This window comes from Strix aluco, chromosome 4, assembly GCF_031877795.1.
Source record: "Strix aluco isolate bStrAlu1 chromosome 4, bStrAlu1.hap1, whole genome shotgun sequence".
Classification (NCBI taxonomy): domain Eukaryota; kingdom Metazoa; phylum Chordata; class Aves; order Strigiformes; family Strigidae; genus Strix; species Strix aluco.
Genome location: NC_133934.1, coordinates 127,566,073 through 127,585,733, shown reverse-complemented (window position 1 = coordinate 127,585,733; position 19,661 = coordinate 127,566,073). Strand labels below are relative to the sequence as shown.

General features: G+C 50.0%; 1 protein-coding gene across 4 annotated transcripts in view; it reads left to right on the top strand.

Moving 5' to 3' along the window:
* The window catches only part of SAMD4A (sterile alpha motif domain containing 4A), a 105,815-nt gene that overhangs the window by 71,755 nt on the left and 14,399 nt on the right, over positions 1-19,661 (top strand). For 3 of the 4 annotated variants that reach the window (XM_074821104.1, XM_074821103.1, XM_074821102.1), the window contains exons 4-5: positions 13,062-13,325; positions 18,919-19,028. In XM_074821104.1, the coding sequence (XP_074677205.1) occupies positions 13,062-13,325; positions 18,919-19,028 (374 nt within the window). The remainder of the gene's footprint in view (positions 1-13,061; positions 13,326-18,918; positions 19,029-19,661) is intronic. The other variant, XM_074821105.1, reaches the window with a different exon arrangement.

The window sequence follows — 19,661 nt, the reverse complement described above, 5'->3', positions numbered from 1 at the left end:
AGCTCTGCAGACCATCACTCAGCAAGCAAGGAGCTGAACCTGTCTTCAGCCTGGAAGCCATCAAGCATTGGAGATGGTAGTGCCAGTGGAGGACAAGAGCGATGGCCTTTTGGTGTGTCAGCAATGCTGGGGGGAATCTGCTACTGCTCTTGAGTGGTCACTGCAGAGCTGTGTTTTATAGCTGATGTCCCTTCCTGCTGTTGAGGTCACTCCATTTGCTGTGTCCCTCACCCTCTGGTTAGCAGCGAGGTGTCCAAAATCAAAACAGAGCAAGCTGTGCCCATTCTCCATAAGCTGGTCTGCTGGCCAGGATGTTTTGAGTTGATGGACCAGCTGCGTGTGCTCATCCCACCATCAGCCCAGCTCCCATGCTGCCCAGACCTGGTCTCCAAGCAGGGCAGTCAGGTGAGCCATCCCACCCTGGGACCACTGCAGCCACCAATGTGGTTGTTGGGTGCAGGGAAGGAGGCAGCTCCCCCCGTGTCTGTGTGGTCTGGGCATGCAGCACCAAGATACAGGCTGGGAAAATGGGTTTGTCTAAATAGAAGAGATCAGGGCAGCCCTATCATACAGTCCAAGTAGCAACTGATAGGGCAAGAGGAGATGGCCTCAAGTTGTGCCAGGGGAGGTTTAAATTAGATATTAGGAAAGATTTCTTCCCTGAAAGGGTTACCAAGCACTGGAACAGGTTGCCCATGGAAGTGGTTGAGTCACCATCCCTGGAGGTATTTAAAAGACGTGTAGACGTGGCGCTTAGGGACATGGTTTAGTGGTGGACTTGGCAGTGTTAGGTTTATGGTTGGATTCGATGATTTTAAAGGCCTTTTCCAACCTGATTGATTCCATGATTCTGTGATCTCTGCAGTGCCCTTGCTTGCAAGGGCTCAAGGTGAAGATGCTTGATGACACTTTGGGCAGGAAATTGGTCTGGCCCTACCTTCTGGTCTGTCACCTTTCAGCATCCGTGTTGCTGTGTTCAGTGTTTCCTAACTCTGTGAATTGAAGTGTCTTGATGGACTCTTGTACTTGAGCAACGGTCAGAACCTGTTCTACCCTTGAGACTTCAGTTTAGCTGCCCCAGCTCTTTCTGTTCCTCCTCTGAGCCTGTTCTGACACATTTCCTTCTCTTTGCTTCTGGAGGCTCTCTCTTCTCTCTGTGTCTTTGGCCAAAAAGGGGGGTGGCTGACGAAGGGCAACATGGTGGTGACGTCCCACCTGCAGTGCATCTCCATGGGGGTCTTAGGCTGTCACTGAAGCTAATCAACCTGCCTGTCATCTTCCCAAACATCATGCTCTGCACTGGAAGGGAAAAAAAGAGGGGATTCACATGGCTTTGGAGGTTGTCCCCAGGCCAGCATCTGGGAGGGTGGCTCTCCTGTTCCCATCAGCTGGGACTTGCCATTCACAGCATCGCTCGCAGGGGACGCGCAGCCTCGCAACCTTTGGGGCAGAAGAAGAAGTTTCTTGCCAGCAGCAGTTGGCTTTGGGGGGGATGCAGATGGCTCTGGGGGGATGAGGTTAGCAAAGCAGAGCTGATGTTGCCCCAGGCAGCAGAGAGATGGGGATGAGGTCCTCCCCACCGTGCCCGCTCTGCTCTCGCGCGGGAGCGAGTGATGACGGGGGGCATATGTGCAGCCTACGGCAGGCAGCGCTTCGGGGCTGTGCACCGATCCTGCCGTAGGCAGGGTGTCGAGCGAGTGCTGGGTACCTGCTTGCCAAGCAGAGGGAGTAGGCAGGGAAGCGAACGCGTTTGCCACGAGCGTGCTGCAGCGAGTGGGTTTTCACGTGGGCGGCGGGCTGGATCTTGTGGTCCTGCCTCTGCTCGGCCTGTCATCAGCCAGGATGCTCGGAGGCAGAGATGTGACTGAAAGGAGGAGGGGCCCTGCTGCGGTCCCAAAGGGAAAGAGGGGAGGGGACCTTGAGATATGTGGATTTCACCAGTTGCTTTTGGCTGCTGGTAGGTACAGATGCACGCAGGTGCTCCTAAACCAGCCCTCACGACACCAAAAGATGCATCTAGGCACTTAAATAATCCACGTAATCCAGCCTGCTGTAGCCCTAGCAAACAGCCCTGTTGTCAGGGAAGTGGTGAAAGGGGGGTGGTTGGTCTGTGTTGGCTGGTGAAGAAGAGGGGGAGCACCAGGTGCCAGCAGGTGACACGTGGTTGTCCCCAAAGAGGACGTGTCACACATGCATCCTCTGGGACCACACCGTTGCTTCCTCCAAACCTGGTACGTGCAAGGTTTGATCCTTGCATGTGCCCACACATCTTAGAGGGCACCGCTCCCAAATTCACATACCCTACAGAGGGAGCGATGGCCCCTCAGCTTCGTGGCTGGAATGAGGCCACCTAATTTGGGAACCTCTATTCCAGCAGCACCCAGGGACGCTCCCACCCTCTCGACTTGTGAAATCCCGGCACAATCACCGACCGTAAGCGCTCAGGGCAGGGACTGTGTGCCCTGGTTTTGCACAGCCATTAGCACGTTGCTTGTCCATTGGCAGTGGGGGGGTAGGACACCAGCCTTGACCTGCAAGTCAGGGTGGGGGGAACTTGAAGCTTGTGGCTCCTCCACTGCCTCCACTTTCCTTACAGCAGCCCGGGTGTCTTGGGGAGGGGCGTTAAGAAGGAGCAGTGATGGTTTTGTGCGTTATCCTACAGTCCTTGGGATTCCTGTTGCCAATTAATCATGCTTCTGACCTGGAAGCGGTGCAGAAGCCACCAGCACAGCTGATTGATGCTCTCCGGGCTGTGGAGCAAAGTCAGAGATCCCCAGTAATTCTCTCAGACCCCTCAGCTGTCTCCCATGTCAGTTGACTGGGATGTTTTGTTGATGGATGGACCCTCCTAGACATGGGTGTATTTTACCAGCCGCCCTGGTGCCTGTCGGATACTGGCACAGACGACAGTAAGCTGTGGTTACTCATTGCATAGGAGCTTGTTTCTCTCCCGAGTGAAGTTTTGCTTTTCCAATCGCCCCGTGGGTCCCCATCTGCAGTTGGATCACTGCCAGAGCCACCATCGGCGTGGGGCCAGCAGCTCCGTCTGGGAGCCAGGTACCCAGGGATGCTCCTCAGCACCTCCACTATTATCTTATGGCCATAAAGTGCTTGATGAATAATGTCTCCAGCTGCCTCCAGCTAGGGATTGCTCTCACCAGCTCACCCCTGGCCTGCTAGTTGCCAGCAGGTATTTTGGGGTGCCCAGCAGGCAGCTGCAGAAGGAGAGGAAGGGGCCGTGCTGGCAGAGGCATATAGCCCCCCCTAAAACCGTTTTTGCTGCTCCACAACAGCCTCCCGACACCACCTTTCTGCAGCCTTCCCTCGCAATGTCATGAAAATCAGATTTGTGATGTTTTCCTGAGCATCTTCGTGGGGTGAGAAACCCTTGGAGACAATTGCCTTTCCATCGCTCATCCTTTGAAACTGTGCAACTCCAGGCTTTGGCAAGTAAAGAAATGGAGACAGATGAGCTCTTCTTCCCTCCCTCCATCAAACAGCAGCTGCAGAGAAATGGCAGGAGGGCACCAAGGAGGGACGGGAGTGCTGGGGTTTGGATTCATCCAAAGCAACTCCAGTCTCCTTCCCGACTGCACGGGGACTTGCTGTCTTCTCCTGACTCAGTAACATGCTGCTATTTAATTAACTTTTGACTTCTGGTTTAAAGGAGCAGTGCACAAAATAGTTATTTACTTCATTTGGAAATTCTTTTAATCGTTACCATAATTATAGCTTCCTCCTCTTTTTTTTTTTTTTTTTTATATTTTTCATAGCAGGGGGAAGGGAGGGAGGGAGGGGGAATATTTGCCGCTCTCCTTGTGGTTATCACATCCTTCAAATTACTAAAAGAGGCTGGGATAATAGGTCTGGTGATTATATATAGGCACCATCTGCTCTGTGGCTGCTTCCTATCAAAGTGCAGTTAGGAGAGTGCAAGAAGGATATTTTCTCTCCAGCTATATTAAGACTCTGTTTCCATCTCGGCTCCAAAGCAAAGCTCTCCGCATGCAAATGGATCAAATGCGCTGTAATCAATGGCTCAGTTTTGGCAGCCTTGAAGCTGAATTTTTTTTTTTAAATTTTATTTTCCCTTCAAGTTTGCTGTTCCCATTCGTTATGCAATTTTATTCGAGGCTGGTTGCTCTGCATTCGATGTTTTCTTGTAACCATAGTCCCCCCCGCCCTGTTTGCTGAGCAATATAGTCTCATGTTAGCTGGCGCAGAGATCTGTGTCATAACTCAAATGCAAAGCAATATCTGAGCAATCGGGAATGTTTCGGAGGATGATGAGGGCAGATTTTTAGGATGCATGTGCTGTCGGTATGTAGAGGAGGTGGAAAGCTGAGCTGAGTTAATTTGGAGCAATAATGGGAAAGAATTAATGCATGTTTGATGATAGCAGCCGTGGCTATCCCACTGCTGCTGGGGACTGTTGGGGAGCATTGCAGAGCTCGATATTTGGTAATATGGGGAGTCATGAGGTGTCCCTGCTGGGCAGTAGCTTTTGCATCTTCCTCTGTGGGGAACTTGTATCAGCAATAGCGTGGCCAGCAGGGACAGGGAAGGGATCTTACCCTTGGACTCGGCACTGGTGAGACCGCACCTCGATTCCTGGGTTCAGTTTTGGGCCCCTCACTCCAAAAAGGCCATTGAATGACTCGAGCGTGTCCAGAGAAGGGCAGCGGAGCTGGTGCAGGGCCTGGAGCACAGGTGTGATGGGGAGCGGCTGAGGGAACTGGGGGGGTTTAGTCTGGAGAAGAGGAGGCTGAGGGGAGACCTCATGGCCCTCTACAACTCCCTGAAAGGAGGGTGCAGAGAGGGGGGATGAGTCTCTTGAGCCAAGGAACAAGCGACAGCACAAGAGGGAATGGCCTCAAGCTGCGCCAGGGCAGGGTCAGACTGGCTCTTAGGAAGGATTTCTTTGCAGAAGGGGTTGTTGGGCGTTGGAATGGGCTGCCCAGGGCAGGGGGGGAGTCCCCATCCCTGGAGGGGTTGAAGAGTCGGGTTGACCCAGCGCTGAGGGATCTGGTGGAGTTGAGAACGGTCAGTGTGAGGTTCATGGTTGGACTGGAGGAGCTTCAAGGTCTTTTCCAACCGAGATGATTCTGGGATTCTGTGATGCTGCATTTGCCCCTCAGAGGCCTCGAAGACCCGACAGGCTTTTCTTCTCTCCTGGAGCTGGTAAGATTTTATGCTCTTGGAAGAAAAAGATAGAAGAGATGGAATAAGAAGTTGCCAGCCCAGAAGGAGGGTGCTCAGAATGGGGCGTGTGAGCCCCTGAGAGCTGGAGGCCAGAGGGAGCCAATAAGGCTGAAATGCAGAGGAATTTGTTCTGCCAAATGTGGGCCATGGTGCTTACAAGAGAGAAGTACTAAATAGCTTTTTTGAATGAGTGAAAGCAGGTGAAAAGAGACAAGGGAGGAGAAGTTCCCAGATAAATCGGGGAGGATGGAAAAGGCTACAGTGCTGTAGCAAAGTCTTGTTTCTTTCTGGGTGAAATTTCATGGATGATGGTGGGGTGATGACTGTGGGACATACAACATGTAAGATGCACGTTGTCCTTCTGCATTTTGTCACTCCTGAAGGTGTGCCGTCTCCCTGCACTCACTCCACAGATTTTTAATGACTCTTTAGGGATTATTGGATCCTAAATTTCTTGGGGCAATACCAGAGGTTTCACATTCACCCCTTCGATTAGCTTAAGACTCTTCTTTTCTTACTCGCAGTTTCCCACAGGTTGCCTATTGATACGTAAAGGATGTACATCTTCCAGCTTGGCCTCCTGAAATGACTGTAACTGATGGAGGGGTTTCTCCATCTGAAGTGTAACGTGTGGTAGAAGCAGATGCTGTTGGCAGTCTCAGCAGATGCTCCTCAGACCAGGGAGCTGGTAGAGGCACTGAGGAGCACTGGCTGCTGCTTGAGCAGAGCAGATGCTCTTGGACATCTCTTCTGGGTAGAAAAGGACCGTAGGAAGGAGAGTTTCTGCATCCCAGCACCGTTTATCTAGCTTGAGTTGTTAGCAAGGGAGGAATTTCCCCCGGGAGGCTCCTAGCAAAAAATCAGTGAATTTGGGGATAATTACTTGGCTTGGTCCAGCACAGCAGTGTTGTTATTAACGGACCGGGATTCCCCAGGGCCGAACACTGCTTTTTCTGTGGTTTGTCTATAAATGTATGAGAGAAACCACCTGTATTGTCCTGGAGATCAGGGCGTTGCATTTACCCAGAGAGCAGCGTGGTTTAGGGCAGCACCTTCTTGCAACATGCCTCTAATCCTCCATCCCTAACACCGATTCCCACCTCCCCGAGGCGCCGTTGCGTGTATCCTTTTGTCTGCAAGTAAAAGCACGGTTAGGATTCACACTTGGTCTGTCTTGCTCCTGCCTTGCTGGATGCTCTGGTGGGAAGCCCCACGCAAGGACCTTGAAAGCAGCTCCCGAGCTCCTGCTCCTCAGCCAAGACAAGTTGGGCTTCCTTCCAGAAACACATCCCGTCGGATTGCTGAAGCCACCAAGAGCTGTGTTTACACGCCTTTAGATGCAGCCCCGCTCCTGCTGCCACACAAATGAGTAAATAACAATAACAGCAATTCCTCCTGGAGCTAAACAGTGGCTCCACGTGTGCTCGTGCCATGCAGGGACTCGCAAAACCCTCTGCGGTCAGCAGAGACGTCCCCTTCCCCGGCTGAGCCTGGATGGGGCCTCACACGCACTTCTTGGAGAAAGCAGCAACAAATGGGTTATTGTTTCTCTGTTCAGCTTCTTGAACAGGAAACCGTGTTTAAAAACGTCATTTTTTAAAAAGAATTTGCTTGACAGGCTTTTCTGCAGTCTGTGCTTCTTTCTAATTTCTCTGCTCGAGGCAGCACTCTGCTTATATCTTTTTTTTTTTCCTAAAGCACACAGCTACCCAGTGGCTGCTTGCATTTAGGACCCTTGTTTTCACCCTCTGTGACTTGTATCAGCCCCTGATTCAGAGGCAAGGACATGGTTTATCCAGCACCATACGAACGCAGTTAAAGTCACAGCCACAAAACCCAGGAAGAAAAGAAGAAAAAAAAAAAAGGCACAAAGAAAAGGCTCCAAGGGTTAGGGGATGTTGAGCCGAAAAATGTTCCATCAGGTTCTGCTTCAGCCATGCTGGAGCTGCCCGCAGCGGCGCGAGGAGTGGGTGAATGAGGTGCCCAGGAACGAGGCTGGGTGCCAGCCAGGCAGCGTGACCCACCGGCAGCTGTTTCCAAGGGTCCTCGGCACAGAAACGCTGGAAAAGCCGTGAGCATTGGTCTGCCAGCGCGGGGAGCCTTCCTGGAGAAGAGGATGCTTCGTGACGGGGGTAGCAAGCAGGAGGAGAGGGCCGAGTTGAACTTGGTGGTTGCTTTGTGGGGGGCATTGCAGGAGCTGCTCAGTATTCCCCCTCCGTGGGGGTGCCTCCAGGCTGCACAAGAGACTGTGTGGATTAAAACCATCCCTGCTTCCTATAGCAAACTGGGGTCAAGCTGCTGCTCCAGGTACCTACAGACCAGAAAAGGAAACGGGCATGATCAGATGCTGCATGAGGATGCACCGTAACCAGCTTTGCAGTCCAGAAGTGCCATTTTTAGACTAAAACCAAAAAAACCCATCTCCCACAGAGTTCAGCATGCACCTTGCAGCGCTTTTTGTTTTCTCCAGCTACATGGAGGACATTGTTCTGAATTGTAATCTGCTGTACGGACTGTGCGCTGGTATAAAGGATTGTGAGGTTGTTTTAAAGGTCCTCGGATATTGGGGACCCAGTGAGGCCCACGCAGTGGTGGAGGGCACGCCAGGACTGGAGATGGTCTGAATAATCCTCTGTACCCAGCAATGGGTCTGGCTCTTGTTAGAAATGCTCACATCAGCCCCACGTGTGTCTTGTCAAGGACTTTTGCAGCACTTTAAGCCAGGTTTAATGAAGGGTGCATGGGGGCAGAGGGAAAGCGAGCACCTTGTCAGCCGTCACACGCTGTGTGGAGGAAGGTCTGCCTGCAGAGCCCAATTCCTCAGCTCTAATTACAGGAATGGGTGGCTTTTCCCTTCTCAGGCTGAAAAATTGGCCCGAAACCCTGAGAAACCACAACACAAATGTCTGACGCTGTTCCTCATGGTCTTCAGCGAACAAAAACCCTCTTGAAAGTAGCCCTTGCCTACCAAAATAGGCAACACCACTTCAAAAAGGAAGAGAGAATAAAAAAACCCCTATACCCAGGGCTTGATGGGGAAAGCACTTGCAGCCTCAGAGTTTCTATAAGCATGTTGTCGTGCCTGCCAGCCCAGCCAGTGTTTGGTCTGTGATAAAGCTGGTTTTGCCCAGGGAGGTGGTGGCCCCACAGGGATGCTCCTTGCTGCTCCATCCCTGCGGATGCAGCCGTCTCCTGCGATGGGGAGCCCCGCGCGCCACATCGGTTGCATCGTTGCCATCACTCCTTCCATCCTCTTAATTTTTTTCCTCTGGGAATATTAAGCCAAGCTTGGTTTGAAGCCGGAGGGCACTTCGGCAACACCTTGTGCATCTCGGCACGGTTAGCTCCAGGTTGTTTATCACATTTTTCCCTAGGATGCAAAACATCCCAAGCTCATCTCAAAGGCGTTATGTTTAGCAGTAACTGCTGGATTGCAGCTGACCCTGATCTGGAGGCCACGAGGAGCTTTCTTTCAAGGAAACAGAGTCTGGTGTGGGCTGAGCACAACCTCTGCGGCCGTTCAGAGCCGCGGTGGTGGAAGAAAGAGGCGACACTAGCCCACTTATTGTGGGGAGGACCATGATCTGCTCTGGCCCCTGTCCCATCGGATACTCGGGTGAAAGGAGCTGGCAGGAAAACGCTTCTAAACCAGAAGTGGGACACGCTTACAAGTTGTAGGGGATCCATGTGCCAGCGTGGCTTGCACTTCGGAGCGGTGGTTTCCTCTCTTTGTTCATCCAGCTTGCACCGCTGCGGCGCTCAGAAAGGCAGGCGTGCCTCTGGCCGCCTCCTGGAAGCTTATCTTACCCTAGAAGAATATATTAGGTTTCCTTTTTAAATTAAAGCTTAAGATTTTTGTAATTTAAAAAAAAAAAAAAAATGAGGCTGAGCGTAAAGTTTCCTTCTCCTGAAGTTAAAGCACACGTGGACCATTTCTTTTAGCAAGAGACTGAGTGACTTGTCCCAGCTCGGCCATCAACAGCCCTGGGTTCACCTTGGACCATTCAAAAAACACACAGGATTGTCAAAAGCAGGGAAGGACCTACACTAAACTGTCCCTTTGAAAATCATTAGCTACATCCTCTATTTCAAGAACTTGAGGGCATGAACACAGGCAGCAGCATTAATAAATATGCACATTTATTAATCCCCTTCCTGAGGGTTACAAATTAAAAGAGGGAGAGGTGTGTGCACACCAGGCAGGTGCCTTCCTGGGGTTCACAGCATTTTTAAGCCTGAGCACTGATGGAAACTGATAAGAGGGTTTGCAAGAAACTGTTGCTCACTGGTGTCTGTTACAGCCAGAAAGGCTTAAACGGAGCCTAAAGTTAGTCCAGTTCTAAGAGCTCTTAAATAATCTCTGGTACCAAGAGTAGCTGGGGTCGTTTCAAAGTGCTGGTGACTTTTTTTGCTTGTGGCATCCTTTGCGGAGGAATTATCCCTACTGCATCTCGTGAAGATGTGTGAATTGACTCATAGATCAGTAAAAAATGCTTGTGGTTTAGTAAAACATGGTCTGTTGGACTCCAGTGTTGCGTTATCTCAGGGAAAGAAGTGGAACTAATTTCTATATGTTGCACTGGATGATTTCTAATTGTTCCTGGCCATCCTGTGGAGTTCATTATTTCTCCTCCAGCCGACACCAGCTTCTAATTAGGGGACATAAAATTAAGATGGAAGAGCAGCAGTTTGCAAGGGTATTGCTGCTCGGGAAGGAATCTGGGCTGGATTTAAGCCAAAACTATCCTCTTGTTTGCAAGATTTTGGTGGGGAGAGGATGTCTTAAATGCTACCGGGTACCCGCTGCTGCGTACACCCTGTAAGAGGGAGGACTGACGGAACAGCCCTTCGCCTCCTAAAAGGGGGCAGTTGGCTCCTGTTCGCCTTGCCCGTTCCCCTGCATCTCTCCTTCATTCAAGGGGCACAAATATTTCCTAACCCAGAGTTTTTCTTACAACAAGTGCAGGGTGGCTCCTATCCCCCCAGCCGTGTGACTGCGACTGAGAGCAGCAGGCACAGAAGGGGCTCTGGTGCTCTGCAGTGCTCAGCCCTGCTGATGCATTTCAACTGATTCAGCATTTTTTTCCCATATTTCCCCTCATTTTTATTATTTTTTAAATTCTAAATATTTTTTTCTCCTGGGAGGATGATGTGACATCTACAGAGCCCCGTTACGGTGCTGCCTTTGGGGTACAGTTGCAAAGCCAAGAGCTGAAATAGCTTGGCCAAGACCTTCTTCAGTATTTCCCCATCAGGATGCATCACAACTTTAGGAAACATAACACTGCTCTGAAAACAAACCCAGGTCCTCGCTGACATCCTTTTCTGCCAGGAGACTTCTGGAAGATGTTTCTATAGTTATTTAATGGGAAGGGAACAAATTCTTCACCATAAGCCGTTCCCTTGCTTTCCTGCACAGCGTGGTGTTAGTGTTATGTGCTGGTAGAAGAAAATGCTTTCAGAAATAGGAACAATTTAGACATTGCAGAAATCCACAGGTTTTTGGCCTCATCCATCAGCTGCATGTGGCACCAGCTGCTTTTTACAGGTGCTTAATAAATGCAAACGATCTCTGGTGTTTTTCTCTCCCCTCCTTTTATAACCCTGCTACTTGCTCATTTTCATTCCGCTTCTGGTCAGCAGAGATGGCTTTGATGGCAGGTTTTCCCCCGGGCTTCAGCTGGGAATTAAACCTGGCTTAACTTTTAAAGCACACTGGCTGGGGGTTTTCCACCAAGACTCGTTTATATTAGGAAATCACATGTGGAGAAGCCGTGAGTGGTTTTGATGAACTCCTACCAGTGCGAAAACAGGGGTTAGGGAGCTTTAGTGCTTTGGTGCTTTGGGAGGAAAAGCAACAGGAATGATGAATTTCCCCCAGGTTTTGTAGAGTTAAGAAATTTGGTTTTGAAAGAAAAATTGGAAAGTTTTTGCTTTAGTTTCATATGGGCTGAAAGGTCATTTTAACCCCTCTGCCCTCAGATTTCCCTCGAGCAGAAAATCTGCTTTTCATTTCACCTACCATGCAATGAAGCTTAGAGCCGCTAATTTTGAGAAATTAGTGTCCTTCTGCAGAATTTGCTCTCGTTTCTAGAAATGAGACCTTGTTAACAGACCAGTGCAGATGTTCTGTTCGTGATCACGATGTGATCCCACCTCCGTACCCAAGGGCACACTGAAAATAGCAGCGTTGGCTTGGGTTTGATGCAAAGCAGAAAGGACCCTCCCGTAGCACTGGATCTGGATCTTGTCCCAGTTATCCCGGACACAGCTCGGCTGAGCAACAGCTAGATCCAGAGATTCTTTTGGTCTCGGTTATCAGGAAACAGCCCCCATGAACTTCAACTAATTTCATTGAGAGTAACTGCAATAAAACATTAAACAAGTGATTAACATCCGAAATCCGTACATTAAAATATAGTAACTGCATTTATGGTTTAACCAGCAGTTTAGTGACTTTGTGAATGATGGAATTTGAATTTTGTTAAGCCAACAGACCAGTCTTTTCATACATTTTTCATTACAGGAAACAAAGATAGTTTGTCCATATCCATCTTTTCCTCTAAATATTACCCCTACTAACCAACAGACCCAAGGAAAAGAAATCTGAATCTTTAAGGAGATAACTAAAAATGAATGAGACAGTATGGAAGAAGAGCAATGAAAAATGGAGACCATTCAGTAAAAATTGTATTTCAAAATCTATTCAGGTTGCAACACTGCTACCAAAACCTGTCAGAAAAATCTATGATTTGGGTGTTTTTAATACTTTAGCCTACATAAGACATATTTCTGTGCTTGACTGAAAGGCAAGTAAATACCTACCCATTGTAAAGCCTTTCTTGAGAAATAACACCAAATCACCGGAGCTGGTGCATCCCTCTTTTCCTAGATGGTGTTAAAGTTATTTGTTAAAAACAAATTCATCTTGGTGGTGTCAAAATTTCAGCCAGGAAATGCAAACCCGTATGCAGCTGGGAAGGAAAAACAAATCCAAAGCTTTTCAAAGATTGTTTTTTAGGGGGGATTCAGCCTCACCTCTTTGTCATGGGTGTGTTTTCACCGCTGCTTTGGGTGTTTGTTTTTGTGGAGGGTTAAAAGGCATGTGCTTGGAAGCGCACCTGATGGGTGGTTGAGCTGGGATGCTCTCATTGCTGGTGATGGCTTAACTAAGTGCAAGATCTTAGTAGGACTCAACAAGGCTTAGACACTTCTATGGATGATAAGCACCTCTGTGATGACGTTAAGCTTGTACTTCGAGGCATAAGCCAAGTCCTAACCCAAAGGGAGAAACAAGAGCAGCTTCCCCTGGGTCTGTGTGAGGACATTCCCATCCTGGGGATTTTTATGCCTTTCCCAGAAAGATATGGGTCCGGATGATTTTAGTGGGGCAAGTTTCATGGCTTCAGTGTAGTCGCTTGAAAATTCCCATTACACCTGCAACAGCAGCGGTGTCTTCCCTGCAAGGCTCCAGGGTTGGCGAGAGACAGCAGCCAAGCACCCGCCACGGTCCCGTCCTCGGGTTTGCTGTCGGTACGTGAGTCCGCCCGGGGAACACCTCCAGAGCTGCTCGATTTTTTTTTTCCTAGAGAAGCAATCCACTTTTCTTTAAGCAAGCCAACATAGCTCGTGTAACCCCATCTCCTTGCAGGTACTCCCGTCCCCTTTGCTTCCTGGGAGGCAAAGCGGAGAGCTCAGGGTAGGATTCAGCTAGCCGTGGGCACCGCGAAGCCATCAGCGAAGCACCGTGGCCGACCACCACGCATTTTATGATTTCATTTAATTTTTTTTGCGGGGGACTTTGCTGTATCCCGGGCCGCGAGGGGGGAATAACCTCTTTGATTTTATTTTTTTTTCAGTTCTCTCAGGCCAGACACACCACAGCCCTTTGAAACGCTCTGTGTCCCTTACCCCACCCATGAATGTGCCAAACCAACCTCTAGGACATGGATGGATGTCTCATGAGGACTTACGAGCTAGAGGACCCCAGTGCATCCCTTCCGATCATGCCCCCCTGTCTCCACAAAGCAGTGTAGCCTCTTCGGGAAGTGGTGGGAGTGAACATTTAGAAGATCAGCCTTCTGCTCGTAACACATTCCAGGAGGAAGGGAGTGGGATGAAAGGTGAGTGAAAAAACAGATGCCTCCCCCCCACCCCGACCCCAGCACCCAGAGGCAGGAGGGGAAAAGCCGTTTTCCCGGCAGCGCGGGATCGGTTGGTGGTTTTGGGTGAGAGTCCTCGTAACCAAACGGGGCCTTTCAGCGTTTCTTCCCGGCTTAGGGATTTAGGTTTAGGGGAATAAGTTAGGTTTTCTTTTAAGCAGCGGCTGGTCCTGATCTGACATCTTACAGTTGGGTGCCGGTGGGCTGGTTTTGCCCCAAAATCCTGCAAGCTGTCACCTTTCCAAAAAGCTGGATTTTTTCCATAGCCTGTGGCTTTTGGCTGTGAGTGGTGCTCTTTTCTCTTTCTTTTTTATTACGGTGAAAAATAGCTTAGCGTAAGTTTAGTAAGCCATGTGTGATTTACCATTGTGGTGTTTGGTACCCACCAAGTATTTGGGGAAGTTTTAGATTAAGATACTTGTTTGCAGTGAATTTATTCTGTGGTTTTTGATTGTTTTTCCCATTATGCCTGCATTTCACAGAGACTCTTAGCAATAAATATATGCGATCCTGTTGGTAAACAAGGCAGAAACTAAACCCTATTGCTGCAGTCAAAGATGGAGAGCAAACTTCAGGCTGTAGAGGAATAAATAGATAAAAACTGGGCAAATGCACAGACTGTATATTCCTGTGACAGACAAAATGACTAAGAATGAACCCGCAGCTATCAGAAGTGATTTAAACAACTGCAGTTTTCATTAATGCAAAGCAACTCAATTGTGTAAAGACCAGTGATGTATCAGAATAAGGAAATAATTGTATTTTTTAAATAGTCATAAGGTCTGATTTTATTCTAATTACAGACAAATCTAGATATGTGTAAATCTCTGTAATGTTGAACTGCGTTTGACTTGGCACTGTAGGACTTTGATGTGCAGGAGATAAATGCATGAAAAATCCCCTCGTGGTTCTCCCGTGAGATAGATGTTCGGGGCTCAGCCCTCTCCCTGGCTGGACTTTGCACCATAGCGTTGCCCTGGGGTGGGAGCAATGGGCTGTAGATGTCACAGGAGAGTTTTCTGAGCACAGTGGCCTCACAGAGCCGGGCTTTTCTGCTCGCTAACGAACACCTAATCAGGTGGCACAGCCAGGGAGTGTTCCGTCTCCAGTGGTGCTGTGGGCTCGGTGCCAACCTGTGGCTCTCGCTGCCTGCATAACCTTATGGTGGTCCGGCAGGCAGGCAGGGTCAGAGGGGTCACCATGAGCATGTTGAAGGCTAAGCTGCAATCAGCGTGAAGGGTCCACAAGGTTTTCCATGCCTGGGGCCGGATCCTGCAGTCTGTCAGGCCAGGGAGACCCCTTTTGGGAGCAAGTGGTGCAGAGGGGTCTGTTTAACACTGTTTCTCCACATTTCTGCCAATGGAGCTGGGGGGCAGATCGTGGGGAGCTTGGCTGCCTGTGATCCACAGTTGCAGCTCTGGGACTTGCACGGTTAGAAACTTTCCAGTGCAAAGCAATCGATCTACAGCCAAATCTGCAGAACCCAAAGGTGCTATTGCCCAGGCTGTCCATGAGCAATAATCAATTAAATAAACTCCGTGTATTAAGACAGCCTGTGGCTGCTGCATGCAGCCCTCCGAGGGGAGGTGGCTGCATTTCCTCGGGCCATCCCTTCCCAGGCATCCTCCTTCTCTGGAGGAAGATTTGCAGACATCTAAACCTGATTCCCCCCCATTGCTGTCAGCCAAATTGCTTTTGTCCCACTGTCTGGGGATGTGCAAAACAGATGTCTACAGCCTCTGGTGTCTACGACTGTCGTGTCCTCCCCCTCCGCTGTATTTTCTTCTGACTGAACCAATCCAGTTTCTTCCCAGATGGTGTTTTCTAAACTTGGGGTTGTTCGTGTTTCTCTCTGCCAGGTTTTTTGCAGAAAGTCCGTATTTTATTGAAGGTGTGTTGCCCAAAACCAGACTCGGGAGCACAGCAGAGACTTGCTTGCCGTACAGACAGCGTTCCTGTGACTGTATAGCTCATCGTCCTCAAATAACACACCACCGCAGGCTGCGTGTGACCCATTGTATCCCCACAGCTTTCCTGAAAAAAAAAAGTACTGCCCGTTCCCTGCCCTCAGTTTGTGCCATTTCTTGTTCCTACAGAAACGCACAACTCTGTGCATTTTTATTGGGTTGCATCTTATTTCATCCAGACCGGTTGCTCGGTTTGCCAAGTCCCTTCTCTGAATTGCAGCCACGTCTCCCTGTGCGCCTGCAGGCTCTCGGTGGCTTGGTGTCACCCGTGCCTCTGGTCAGCTTGCTCCTTCTTTAACACCCTCCAGGGCATCCAGGAGGATAGTGGGGAAACCAGACCCACGTCAAAGGCCCATCCAGCCTGGCTTCCACAAGAGAGCCCCATCCAGCATGGCTTAGCAGTTCATCTCCCCTAATGTCACCTATTTCTGTCCTTTCCATCTATCTTCGTGCCCTATTGTCACCTATTTCTCTCCTTTCTATCTATCCTCATGCTGAAGGAAGAGAGTCCTTTGGCTTTTTCCCAGGTGTTTCTCTAGGGGGAAGACGCGGAGCCCATCCATCTGTCTGTCCATCCCTTCCTGGGGCACAGCTTGGGGTGCACTGGGAGGAGGGTTTGGGTAGAGCTGGGGGTTTCTGCGGCGAGTACGTCCATGGCTTAGCATGATGTGCCATAAGGGCACTTCTGAAGATGTCCTGTGTATTGGCCTTTGTGTATATATATGGCAGGGTGAATTGTTTTCCTTCTGAATTTCCATGCCAGCACCCAGATATACATGTGCCGGCCGAATTCTGGTGTTTAATGCCTATAGGGGACGATGTATGTGAGCAGCATGGAAGTCCTCGCTTTGCTGCTCACATCAGATGCAGCATTTCTGACAGCCGTGCCATGACTTTGCAATTAGCTCCCGGTAATCGGTGATTAAAGAATAGCTCTGCGGGTGGGCGGCTCACTGCTCCGTGGGGAGCATTAGGGAATCTGACTTTCCAAGGACCATGAAATCGCCTTAGATGACGTTGCACCTCCTGGTTGCCTCTTCCCTGTGGGAAGGGGGAAGACTCCACCACCATCCCTCTGCATGCTGGGGTGGTTCTTTCTCCCCTGCCCGCCCCCAGAATTGCCAGCCCCACTGGCAAGGGGGTTCTGGGACCATCATAGCTCCCCAAAATTAGGAGGTGGTCCAGGGGGGGCTGATGCAGAGAGAAAGAAGAGCTGCTTCTGTGCTCTGAGGGTTGGAGATGGGTTTTCTGCAGGGTTTCATGTCTATATGAAGTTGCATCTCTCTTCTGAAAGTATCCCTGCGGGCTTTGCCATCAGCATGGATGTGTACCAAAGGCGCATGCCCCCACAGACATGGGATCAGGTACACTGAGGTAGACATGTTGTCACTAAAATGGTGTGGTTTTGTGCTAAAATGAAGTTGAGATTCAAGCCTGCCAGTCCCACGCTGGAAACAGAGGGCTTTCTGCTGATAGCTCTTAATTTTTTTAAACAGAATATCAGTTTAAGAGGCCTCCGGTAGCAGGTTTTAGGACTGTTGTATGTTGGGACTTTTGGAAAACAGCAAAGTTCAGCCTGTCCATGCTCAGTAATGGCTTTTCCTCGGTGTTTGGTGTGGGGTTGATCTCCTTCTGGGCAGCATTTGAGGAATTTCATTGAAACGCAAATCCTGATGTGTGTCGGAGGACGGAGAACGTGAGCAAAATGCAGCATTTTGGAGCCATTTGCATCCTCTTCTTGGATGCGAGTGGGGTTTGGCATCAGCCTGGGCAGTGGGCAGCAGGAGACTTCTGGCAGATGTAAGAATTGCCTTAGGGGACCAAACCAATGGTCCATCTTGCCCTGTCCCCTCCAGTGGTGAGGTGTTGGTTCGGGAAGAGGTCTGTGACGATCCTTGACTTGCATCTGGCACTCAGCAATGTGGGGCTTTCTGGACAGAGACTATCCATACTGCAGGATGTCCTCCTCGCATCGTCTCATCCCTTTCCGAAGCAAGTCTGGCCTCACGCTTTGCAGTCAGATCAGCCTAGAAAACCTTTGAGGTTGGCTACACTAGTGAAGGTTATTGGACATGGCCATTGAAGGTTGTCCTCACGCTGTCTGTGGGGATGCTGAGCAGAGCACCAGCACCCTCAGCAGCCCCATCATGGCAGCAGAAGCACATAGTGGGTAGAAATCCCTCCTGAAAATGGTGCAAACCCCCATTCCTCCTCCCCCTCGGTGGGCACGCTGGGCAGAGGAACCCTGTCAGGGCAGCCTCGCCACCAGCCATCACTCCTTGCCCTCGGGCTCCCCTGTACCAACAGCCCCTGCCTGCCATGGGACGTGGGGTCCGCCCCCCACTCGACATATACCCCTTACATCGACTTGGGAATGATCAAAGAGAGGGGAGGTGTTGCTGTTAATTTGTATTTAGCCCAAAAAAGACATTTCCCAAGCTCTCTCCATTCAAGGTGTGGGGTTTAGGGTTGAAACACAGATTTTTCATTGTTACTGCACCCAGCGTGGGTTGAAACAGGGCTCCTGGGTGTCTCGCTGGCAGGGAAGGGGACAAGGACTGATGGACAAGGGCATTATTGCTGGGAGTGGAGCGTGTGAGCTCTGTAGGCTAAGGCAGAGCTATTGTCGGGTTGTAGGTGCTAAATAAAGCAGGTCCCGATTTGGCACAGCATTTGAAGCCTTTAGGATGCAAACCAAAAGCGTCATCACAGGCACGGTGTTGAGCTGCAGCACAGATATCTGCAGGGCTCCCCTCTCCCTTCTGGGGTGTCACCACGGGTCCCCCAAACCTGCAACACCCAGAGTAGCTGCTGAGCAGGCTGAAGCAGGGGAGGCTCGTATCCCTTTGCGTTCCCCGTGGAGAACACCCCATCGTGGGGTCTGGTGGGGTTTTACGTGTTGCAGAGGAAGGATTCCCCTCCCAGGTCCCTCTCTGTGAAACCACACTGATGTCAGGAGGATGAAAGTATTTTTGGGTACCCATCCAGCTGGGCACAGAGGTGCTACACTGCAGATAACAACTGGGAAGGAAGAAATCATTTCCAGTCAGTATATTTTGAGCTCCCAAGTCATCCTTCTGAAACAGGTTGTGGGACTGTCTTTGATGGCACTTCATTTTTCCATGCTCGAAAAAAAAAAAAAATCTCTTTATTTCTCCTTAAGCAGTCATTTAAATTTTCAGCACATACCATCTTCCCTCACACCATAAATCAGTGTCTGCCATCTGCAAAACAGCCATTTGTTCATCCAAAGCTCAGCCATGCCGTTAGCTTCAGCAGTTCCCACGTTCCTGGGGAAAGGGCAGTGAGGAGCTTGGCGTGACGCCGGCTCCCGTGGGCTAATTCCCAGTGGCTCAGCCGCAGAAGCCCAACCTCTGAGGACGTGTCCTCATCTGGGGGCTGGTTCCTCCTACCATGGCACTACATCCTCCACAAGGTCTGTGAAGTTCAGTAAGGTGCCTGAAGCACCGGTGGGGTGGTGGATGGCGCCTAATCAACTCCTCATGTCGCTGCTGATGCTATTGCGCGTGGTTAAGCGGTGTCATGAACTCAACGGGAGCTCTCATCTCCTTACCTTTGTGCTGCAGATGTCCCAGCCTGGTTGAAGAGCCTCCGGCTGCACAAGTACGCTGCCCTCTTCTCACAAATGACGTACGAGGAGATGATGGCCCTCACCGAATGCCAGCTCGAGGCGCAAGTACGTCCCATGTCACTTGTAAAGCCATCGGCCATGCTCCTGATGCTTGTGCAGTCGGTAGATGAGATGCCTCCAACACCTCTTTTGTGTCTTCACATGGAAGGCGTTTTGCCCGCAGGTGGTTGGGAAGCAAACAAAGAAAGAAAAACTGGGTCTTGGGGAGTGAAAAAAAAACACATTGTACCTGAAAAAGGCCTTGTCCCAGATTTCTTACTGGAGTCCCAGCATGGAAGTCTCGTCACTGGGAGCTGCGCTTGGCTAATTTTCCAGTTGGGATTAAGTTCAGGAGTTTCAAGGGCACAGTCTGCAGTACCCAACTCCTTTAAAGTCAGTGGGGCTTTGATGGCCAATTGCCTTGTTAACGTTTGAAAATGGGTCCACTTTCAGATTTACCTCTGCGTTATCCTCAGGATGAAGAGGGCCAGTCAGCACCTTTGCTTTCACTGTGTGAGATGTACCAGGGAGGGATGGACTAGCTGGAAATCTCTATCTTCAGCAAGTCTCTAAGTGATATTCTATGTCCCTCGCTAATCCCTGTGCTCAGAAATTTGATTAATTTATAGCAGCCCTTTTTGGTTTTGGGGGAGGAAGGATTTGGGTTGACCCAGCTGTTCTGTGGAAATGTTAATGCCA